The sequence below is a fragment of the Chenopodium quinoa genome, unplaced genomic scaffold (genome assembly GCF_001683475.1).
Source record: "Chenopodium quinoa cultivar QQ74 unplaced genomic scaffold, ASM168347v1, whole genome shotgun sequence".
In the NCBI taxonomy this organism is placed as follows: domain Eukaryota; kingdom Viridiplantae; phylum Streptophyta; class Magnoliopsida; order Caryophyllales; family Amaranthaceae; genus Chenopodium; species Chenopodium quinoa.
Window position 1 is genome coordinate 6683672 of NW_018744502.1, and position 11038 is coordinate 6694709.

General features: G+C 37.0%; 1 protein-coding gene across 1 annotated transcript; it reads right to left on the reverse strand.

The window, feature by feature from the left end:
• Positions 1–330: 330 nt before the first annotated feature.
• Positions 331–10293, reverse strand: LOC110698095 (paired amphipathic helix protein Sin3-like 4). Its single transcript, XM_021875499.1, has 24 exons — positions 10039–10293; positions 9558–9728; positions 8708–8878; positions 8426–8612; positions 8241–8339; positions 7753–7911; positions 7490–7608; positions 7313–7404; positions 6495–6631; positions 6177–6252; positions 6062–6091; positions 5621–5907; positions 5376–5530; positions 5054–5181; positions 4715–4969; positions 3721–4332; positions 3345–3436; positions 2463–3104; positions 2277–2377; positions 2051–2189; positions 1798–1950; positions 1505–1668; positions 1310–1424; positions 331–1188 (listed from the first exon to the last, which is right to left on the reverse strand). The coding sequence occupies exons 2-24, from the start codon at positions 9635–9637 to the stop codon at positions 1030–1032; spliced, it is 4152 nt and encodes a 1383-aa protein (XP_021731191.1). The 5' UTR covers positions 9638–9728; positions 10039–10293; the 3' UTR covers positions 331–1029.
• Between the last annotated feature and the right edge of the window lie 745 nt (positions 10294–11038).

Sequence of the window (11038 nt, forward strand, 5' to 3'; positions counted from 1 at the left end):
CGTCACTTCAATCCAATTTAATCCTTTTTTAGACTTAAAAAATTATTAATTGGGTTACTACTATTATTAGTATTTTTTTTTGGTCTCTACTTCCTCCCAAGGTATAACCCACACTCGTTTTTTTCTATCAACTACTAATAGGTTTCTTAACATATGCGCCAAAATAGTTTCTTGGCAATAAAAATGCGACGAATTAGGTATTTTCCAATTGAATGGAACCACATAAATAAATATAAGTACCTCAATAATCCACGAAAAACCTTAACACTATCTGCCATCCACAGATCCTTCCAGGGCAAAGAAAGACCACATATACAAAATTTGACAAGGTTTGCAAAAACAAAAACTTCCACTATTTTTTACTTCAAAGGGCAGCGTGACTGCAACTATTGATAAAATTATCCATATGAAATTACATCAATTTGATCATGCAACCAAAAAAAAAAAAAAAAAAAAAAAGGAAAAAAGGGCTATTAGGTGAAACAAAAATGATCATTGATCAGTAATGTAAATGAATGAAATGATTTTAGCTATATTTACACAATTGTGGCTTAATTGCCACAAAACTTACATTATACTACACTTAAACCATCATCACTCCCTTTATTAGGTTGGAAGGAAGAAATTAGGGGATGCTTCAACAAAAAGGAACTCCTTTTTCCTTTCTTTTGCTCTATCTCCTGCTCCATACACAATGACTTCTCTCTTTCTCTCACCAAAATAGCATATAACTATTGTACGCTTGTCGAATATATTATTATCCTTCATCCAAAGCGCAAAAGTTAGTAATAATTTCCCGTTGAGCAGGGAATATACCTTCTGATCTTCCGAAGCACGTAATCGTAATCCTTCCCCAGCGACTTCAGTTAGCCTTTGCTTCAGCAACCCCCAGAGCACAGCAAAAGTAGATTGAGCAACGCATGCATCTGATAGTGTACCATAATGCTTCAATTGATATTGTCATAGATTGCAATGAGCACAGCTCCTCACGCACCAGCAGCACATGCTTCCAGTGGGCATCAGTATGGATCAGCATGAGTTTGCAAGCAATCTGCTAAATGGATCTAATCTGCGAGAAGAGCCATTTTGTGACTTCGCCTGGTCATTGCAAGCACTGCTCACACGCAAAGTTCTCCTATTTCTTATCCTCCGGTATAAGAAATCTTCCGTGTCTAATACATATGACACCTACGACACATGCCAAATTACCAGGTGCAATAAAAAAAAAATTTATTCCACACACTTAAGCTCTAAAAAGCATGCAATCAACCTTTTTCAAAATGCCTATCTCTTCCAATGATCAAAATACCTTGGACGAATTGCAAGCTATCTTGCACTCTAATCCGTTGACAACTTGAACTCCTTCCATAGCCTTGGAAGCACTAGATGATTCTTCTCCACTCGTATGTTGGTGTTTATTCCTGCTACAGCATGTATCTTAGCTTCAGCAGAGCTCAAGGCTCCAATCAATAATTTAAAAATCAAAAACACAAACATTGCATACCTCTTCAAAAATATCCCAGGCTTCTCTTTCTTATCTGGGACAGCTGAGAGATAATCATTATGTAGATAGCTTGAAAAGTTGGGTTCCATTGACACAGCTGTCACTTCGGGTTTTTCATGCCCTTTCTCCATTAATTGGATGGACAATCGCGTTGGTGAAGATGACTGCATCATACACGAACATGCAAACATGTATGAAACAAATGAGCCAACAACTGTCCAATACTATATAACAAACTCCAGGAAAAAGGAAAACACACACACGAGAAAGTAGGAAATTCCAAAATGACATACACATTCAATACGGTATATGTTCTCATCATGAAGTAGAACACGAGCATTTTCGTGATAAACGACATCTAAAAATCTCTCAGGTTTTCTGGAGCTTTCATATGCATATAGCTGAAGAAGCTTGTTGTCCACTTCCTCAGAGGCCAATATTTGAAGCTGAGATCCAAATACAAAAGCAACCAAAAAGGTAGAAAACAGTTAGATATTATTACAAGGATAAAGCAATTAAATAAAAAGTGCTTGGAATTTGATAGACCTGCTTGACAAGCTTGTATATAAGCTTGTCTAAAGTGAAAAGAAGATATGATTGAGTGCCAACAATGGCTCGACAATCATCCTCAAATTTGGTGTTGTCAGATGTACCATCAACCAAACTAAATAGTGCATTCATGAATCTGTACCAAGAAAACTATTTCAGATTACCATGCACTGACCAACAAAATGGTTAAAAAGTAGAACAATAAAGCCTTATAAATGGGAACCTTGAATACAGGTCAGACGGAACTGTTTCATGGGAAGATTTCCATTTGCGGTCGGCTGTAGTTGAGTTAATCTTTGCTGATTGTATTCTTTCATACAAAGTCTGGCCAAAATAATTGTATTTTTTAAGGTCACACAAGAATAATCAACAATAATTTGAGATGACTCCAAAGTAAACCCTTCCTTACCTGATGCAATCTAAAGAGAACATAGAACGAGTCGTTTCCATAGAAAATGCGGGAAATTTTTCTTCTTTCATTTAAAGGTGCAGGGACATGCTTTGTTAGAGGCTTCACTGTTTGCAGAAAGCGTTCTGAAAGAGGCAATGATATTCCATCTCCATCTTCTTGTGCATCTGCCATTCCTTCAGCCTCACCCTCACTCTCAGCCTTGTTATCATTCCCATCATGTTCCCCATCTTCTTCATGCTCAGGAGAGCAATCCTCTCCATCACCGGACTCACTGGGGGAAACATCCCCATTTTCTGAAGCATTCTCACTGTCCTCTGATGACCTGTGAGCACTCTCCTCGCCTTCATCATCAACATCTGCATCATTTCCTCTTCCAGCATTGCCTTGATGTACCTCACCTCTCTGTCTGCTTTGGTGTGGAGCACTTGAAGCACCATCATTTGGCTTATTGGCAGGCTCTGTGGCTGTATCCCCAAAAACTGCAAAATTATCCTCCTCAAAATCTCCATTTGGAGACAACTCACCCTCTTCTCTTTCAACTTTGACGTGTCCATTAGACTCTTCGCAGTATTTAATTTCTTTGTTTTGTCCTGTTGTCACTCCATTTGATGCAGGAACTGGTCTTGTAGAATCAACAGCCTGCAAAATCAAAAGGCATAAATACATTTTATCAATCAACCAAGAAAAGAGAAACTTTGCCATGACATATTAAAATCATCAAAATATCTGTGAAGTTGGTTCACTTCACTTCTTTTTCTTATCAGACAATTTACACAAATGCATTCAACTTCTAAAGGTGTGCACCGGTACAGTAAATCAGAAGGAAAAAAAAATTAACATAACCATCAATGATGCACAACAGTCAAGGTAGAGAAATACCTCTAACGAAGGTAAATTTCCACCATTTGATCTCAACTCCAGCCCACTGTTTTCTGCTGCATTCCCAACTCTCAATTGTGTGGTACTATGACCTGATACAGGATCAAATATCAACCAGCACGTTGGGAAAAAAATAAATTAATAACCAATATGAAGTCAAAACTATACAAAGTCCATTGTTACAAACTATTGACTTTTATGCTTAAAATTGTAACGTTACAGTCACTGTTTCAGGGCAGAACTAACATACTACAATACTCATAATATTAAGTATGAAACTGGAAAGCTAAGGATGAGCAGCATTTTTCTTATTTCATTGATATTCAGCAATTGTTGCTATGTTAACATCACAATTATGAAGGATCAATGAACAAACCTGACGGGTTTTCAATGTTCCTTCCATGCAATTGCTCAACTCCAGGAGGAAGAGATGGGTTAGAATCGGCCAATCGTTCATTAGACGTCGTTTGTTTTCCATGACCAGATATTTGATCAATCATGTTGCCATTACTCTGTGATCGAACTTGATGCAGGCCACTGCTACTGGCATCAGGATACACATCATCTTTAGCATGATTGCCAGAACTGGACTGTTCTGGTGGACTATTTTCATGTTTACGAACAGCAGCACAGCCACTAGGACTTCTATCACTTTCACCAATAGCAGGACCGTCTGTTTTGGTAACCTCATTCTTGGCTCTAGTAGCATCTTCAGAGTCCTCTGCACCCTGAGCTCGAGCAGGCACACCAAGTACAGGTTCCAGGAAAGATGTCCAGATTTTCATCACTTTATCCAACAATTCAGCTGTACAAACTTCAGCGCAGGAATATTTTATGAGATCAAACAAATCTTCATGTAACTCTGCATCAGGGTACTCAAATTCCATGTGGGATATAACAGGTCGTCTGTTTCCAGCAGCAACAGCGAAAAGCACATCATCCTCTTTGCATTTCTGCTCACTAATCTCTTTAACCTCTGCCAACAAAGCTGCGAAAGAGAAGAAAGAGGATCCAATAAGCAAGTTTGTAAAACATTTCCACCCATCACACCTAATCCTTGCGTTATGAGCACATCAACCAGCCAAAACTATAACAGTCAACAAAAACACACAACCCTACCCCCCCACCCCCCCAAATGAAAAAGATAAGAGACAACCAGGCTAAATCGAGGATACCCGGTGGGGGAAGGAGGAGGGGAGAAAGCAAAGAACCTTTATAAAAAATAAAATTAAAAATTAAAAAAATTTCACACACAAGCAAGAGATTTAGGCTGCAGTGCTTTTACTCATTTCCTAGACCACCTGAAGGTTTGAGAATTTATAACAAACAAGGATGATAACTCACCCAGTTTGTATAAAAGAGCAAATTACCTTTCGTACTCAAGCTCTTTGTGTCTTGCTGCTTGAAATAGAAACTACGATGATCAAGTGATTTATGATAATTCTTGGAATATATTTCAGCCCACACCTTGTTGAAATCAGCTCGGCATCTGGCCCATTCTTCTTGCTTTTGTTTCAAGCGAGTCAATATAACAGGCAAAGCAAGAATTGCATTCTTTTTCAATACATCCATGACATCAAGACCATGATCCCCATATAACCGCTCAATGCATCTCAGATTTATAGCTGGAAAAAAGGAAAGCAGTGTCAGACACAATACAACATCAGATACTCTGTAAATATAGCTTAAAGTTTAGAATCAGAATGTACGTGTAAAGTGGTCCTCTATCCGAATAGGGTTTTCTGTTTTTATCATGTTCGAGTTGATTTTGTCCAAAAGATCTTCCACACGCTTAATTGTTACATTCACAGACTCTAATAGCATGTCCAGTTCAAACCTGACAAATGACAATGGAACATCACATGGTTAGATAAGGATTACAAATCCTCAATAGGGTATGACACTATGACATATGTAACAGACAGGAAGTTGGATATACTTGAGAATTAAAACACACTTAATACAAGTTGATTCACTGACTTTGATGCAATGTAAATAATCATCAAGACATGAACTGTATAGGATAGATACCTGTCATCTTCACACCGAAAGAGGCTCTCCTCATACTGATTTTTACGCATGTGTTTGAATGAGTAATCCTCACTTCCAGAAGTGACAGAGACCCAGTGATCATTCAATACTTCAGCTCCAAGCTCCGTCCTATGGCTTGCCAAAGGTATGGGATACTGCATCATTTGCACAGACATGGGGTTACTGAAAGATGTCAAACAGGAAACATCATTTTCCATAGAACAAACAAACAAGAATCAGCCTACATTCTTGGGAAGCAATCGATAACTAGGTGTGCAGCGTTCACAGTTGGAGAGGTCAAGCTCTTGTATAGGTTTTCCTATATACTTATCCTTGTTTGAATTTGAAGACATTCTCAGATTTGCAACTTCTTTATTCCCATAAACACCACTTCTATCAGTGCGGTCCCTCTCTCTGCTCTCACGATCTCTATCCCTGTCTTCTCTTACACTATCCCTATCTCGCTCCCTATCATCAGGTTTCACTGATTTTGATGGACCATCGCTCCACAAAGATTCTGGCCACAGGGATTCTGGACAAAAATGGTCACTCGATATTAGGGAATTGTTGACAAAAGCAGCAGAACGTAGCCAAAATTTGCGACACCTTACAAATCATATGAACTTCTAATGAAGAAAAAATATTAACGCGTGCAAACTTAGAAAGAGGGTGTTGATTGCACATACTTTTGCTTATCACACTGCCAAGAAATCCATCTGCAAAAACAAAATATTTGTCATCAGAGATAAGCATTATATCTGAAAAGATGATAACAGCTAGCACAATGGTCTCATGTTTTACCAGGTCTCTCACAGCGTGCCAAAAACTCATCAAACCCATCCACGAGATCTTGATAATTTGCTAGTATATCACGTACCTTAGACAAAACACAGAAGTGTTCAATTTATTACTGATAAAGTTCATTGTTATTAAGAGTTTAAATGAACTTCTATAAATAAGAAAACTCTTAATGCAAGGAAAAAAAAAATATTAACTTGATTTGTAACAATGTTCATCACGGCCAATCTAAGTGTTAAAAGTGTAAACCAAATGGGAAAAATAAATAAATAAAATAAAAAACTTAGTGAAATGTTGGGAAAATATATTATTCAGTCTTACCAAAGCTTGCAATTCTTGTCTTGTGATTATCTCCCTGCTGTATATGTGAAGGCATTTTAAAAATTCCTGATAATCATCAGGATTATGTAACCCCTCCTTAACTTTTTCACAGAATGCAAATTCTTGGCTGTACAAACCTGCAACAATGTCACCAACTTAATGACATTACACGAATAAGTACGAGTGTACAAAAAGTTGACTGATATTTTATGGGTCTGCCTATCCAAGTCTTACAGACGATGGGACCTAAAACCCCTACCCCCACCTCAAGACATAAGTATGGTCAAAGAAGAAAGCCAGAGGTAGGAGACTAACAATAAATAAGACATCAAAGGAAAGATATTTACGTGATAAGTGAATTGCTATTGCTGATTTCAACACTAATATAAATGATATACTTTTTCTTAAAGAAGTAATAATTAAGTAAAATAAAGCATATGTTCTGCTTCCCAAGTCAATAGGACACAATCTTTATGGTGTTCCAAGCAAAATGTCAAATTGAGATGAGAATCCTACAGAGCATAACCAGACATTCTTTACAACGAAAAAGCAGTTAAACAAAAAAGTCACTGCCTCATGAATAAGCAGTTATAAACAGTTGCAAACTAACGCAAACAGTTGATATGCATTTAGTTCAGCCAACAATGAACTGTGTATGCGAGTGTCAGTGCAGGAGCAGGAGCGCGTGCATTAAGACACAGACAAACTGCACAGCCCTTAGATTCCACTTTATACACTTTCAAACATTTGATAACACCATAACCAAAGAGCAATGGACCAAAATATTCACGTGAAAAATTCAAAGTCTGTATGCTCACTTTTGATAGCAGCACTCTTATCATCATAAGACCCAGGGACACTACGCGGTCCATAGTTTTCAGCACCTTGGTCTGTAATAGAGTCTTCAACCCTGAAAGCAACTCACTTTTGTAAGAATATTATCCACGCCAATATATTCCTGCTCATAGCTCTGATCATCTATTGACTATTCTGACCTGATAATTCCATCTTTTTTATCTCTTTCTTTATCAAGCCGCCTCCTCTGCTCTCGCTCTGCCTTCCCCAATTTATCATTGTCCGCATCAGAGCCATCAACATTGAACTCACGATCCTTCTGCTTAAAGCAAATAGGATAATCATTCGCAGGAAGGTCTATGTAGAAGAAAATAGCAAAGCAGGAGGATCATGTAGATGAAAAAAGCAAAACAGGAAGACCATGTAGAAGTGAACAGAAAAGCAAGAAGAATGAGGAAAATACCCTATCTATCGGCCTTGTTAAAGGCATGGCTAAATTCCTGTCCCGCAAGATAGAATTTTTACCAGATCCATTTTGACCTGCTGTTGCTCCTGACGTATCAGGAAGAAAATGTGTGAATTCCTCAAGAAGGTCCCGATGGTCTCGGAAGAGTTCGGCTACCTGCACATAACGAATATGATAATATGTCAACCAAAATCGTAATAATTAGATTCTTTTCTCTCATTAGAGATCATTGGTTCCATAGGCTTTTGAATCCTGTCTTATATCCTCTCCAAAAATTTCCTGTTTCGCCAGATCACCTACTCATATAGCATCATTTACCGTAAACTTTAAAACAAAAATTAATTTGAGTTAGCAGGAGTCAAAACAAAAAAGTGGGATAAGTACAACAAAAAAATGGGGCACAATATCTTCTTCCTCTACAAGACCGCCTCCCCTCCCCTCTCAAAAAATAAAACAAAAAACAAAAGCAGGGGAAAAAAACATACCTCCTGATAGACTTCACTGATGGTCTTGTTTTCTTTCCTATACATATTTAAAATGTCAAGAAATGATTTATAGACACGCTCATCGCCATGAAACCGCGACTGCAATAGAAACCCAAGCCATCTTTAAGCATACATGAAGCAAACAATATTCACTAATTACATCCAAAAATTGCCAATTTTTTCACCTTAATTTTATTAACAAAACTGATTGCTTCTTCAAATTCAACTGGCTTTTTTGCAGGAGGATTATCATCCTCAGGAGGAAGGGTGATTTCATATCCCTTGGGCAAAAAGGTATTAAATCCCAATATTAAGTCGCGATGCCCTTTGAACAAATCTTTAACCCTTGCTATAACACCAGTAGTGTCGATTCTACAAAACAGCATGCAAAATGCAGTTGGTTTACTACAAGTTCAGAACAATCGTATCAAACAAATATCACTCAACAAGCTCAATAATGATCAGACCTCTGGGCTTTAAAATCCTTCATAACTTCTAAAAACTCATCATATTTCTCCTTCTTCTCTTGGAACATTTCCTTCACTGCCTTCAGGTAAGCTAAGGCATCGTTGGTCGTTAATCTCTGTGGTGTAGGTGCAACAGCCCCGCCACCTCCAACCATTTGAGGCTGCCCCGAGCTTCAATCACCAAAATACAAAATTTTCATTAGTCGAAAGTCTCACATTGACGAAATACAACTAGCCATCACAAAATTCACCAAAAACCAAAAAGGGATACCAATTAACAAAACAAACATTCAAGGCACCAAAGAGCAAACAAACACCAATACAAACTTATATTCGATCTACTTAACTTATTTCCACAAAAGAAAAAGAAAATCCGTTACATAAACACCGTAAAGATCAAATCTTTACCCTACAACACACTACAAAATTACCAATTCGAGATTACAATTACTAATCAAGAATCAAAACCATCAATCAAACATAAATTGAACATTTTTTTTAAACCATATCACACTCATCAAAGACCAAATCTTTACCCTACAACACACTACAAAATTACCAATTCGAGATTACAATTACTAATCAAGAATCAAAACCATCAATCAAACATAAATTGAACATTTTTTTTAAACCATATCACACTCATCAAAGACCAAATCTTTACCCTACAACACACTACAAAATTACCAATTCGAGATTACAATTACTAATCAAGAATCAAAACCATCAATCAAACATAAATTGAACATTTTTTTTAAACCATATCACACTCATCAAACATACAAACAAATTAAATATTATATAAAATAAAAAATTAAAGCCTAGAAAAAGTGAGGAGAGAGAAAATTACCTCTCGCCGCGATAAGAACTAGCAGGTTGCGGCCGTTTAACTTGAGGCCCTGTAAACACATCATCTCTAGACCTCTTCATATCTAAAAAAATCACCACTAATTTCTCCTTCAACGAATCATAGCAGCTCTAATTTCTCACTCAATAATCGCCAAAAAATAATCAAATATTCCTGTAAAAAAATACAGAAAAAAACGCTCATTTAGCATTTGAACGGCATAAAAACAGATCTAAATAGCAAAAAATTTAAAACATACAACACCTAAAATTCAAACAATCTAACAGATCACAAAAACAAAAAAAATTAAAAAAAAAAAAATTAATCGCATTACTTGAAAATTAAGCAACGGCAATCATAATTAACAACTAATTAACACAAAATTAAAACAACAAATCAGAACAATCAACCAAACTCTAAAAACAGGATAATCTGATTAAATAAACAAAAAACAAAAAAAATAAAGGATCGCTGAAAAACTTACCAAGAACAAAATCTACAATCTGGTTTATCAAGAACACGACACAAATTACACACAAAAAAATGGATATGAAGAAGGAAAACTTGCTGATACTTTGGTGATGATGAAATTAGGTTTTGAAAATCGGAAATAATTATTCAAAAAAAAAAAAAAAAAGAGTTTTGGTTTTTTTGGTAGCGAGAAAAAAAAGAGAGAGAGAGAGAAATGGAGGAGGGATTTTTGAGCTATGTTATGTAAAGGGTGATAATAATAATAAGTTTGTAAATGAGAAGCCGAAGAAGAGGCGATGAGAGAGAAAATTACAATTATTAAAAATGAATTATAAAAAAACGATTTTAATTTGTTACAGTTCTTCGTAAATGAATTACGTAGTTAAGTATAACGGGAGAGAATAGGGTAGTGTTTGTTAGTACTGTATATTTTACTACCCGGAGTCCGGAGTATGAGTTCGGACTTGTATGGATAAATGGATCTTCGTTATTCAAGGCTTTTTCTGTTGTGGAGTAAACCTGGGCACGGGCCGGGTTGGCCCGCGTGCCCCAGCCCGGCACGGCCCGAATTCAAGCACGGCACAGCACGAAGTTCAACTCCCGTGCCACGGGCCGTGCCACGGACAGGGTTGAGAATTCCCAGGCACGGCCCGGCACGAGCACGGGCATGGCCCGCCGTGCTGGCCCGCAGGCACGGCCCGCGGGCCAACGGTAATGTTACCGTTTATTCTAGCTCCTTAATAAGCCAAAAAAACGGCTAAAAAACGGCTAGTTTTTTGCCAATTTGCTCCCCAAAAATTCTATAAATACTCACCTCCATTTCATTCCCAAATCACAAAATCACAATCTCTTCTTCTTATCTCTTATATTCTCTAAATCTCTAATAATCCTTATTTTCTTAAATTATCTAATTATTCTCTTAAATTCTCTAATTATTTTCCTAATATCAGAAAAAATTAAAAAGTTTGTAATCGTAATTAGTGGAGCGTTGAAGCACGGTTGTAAGATCTAAA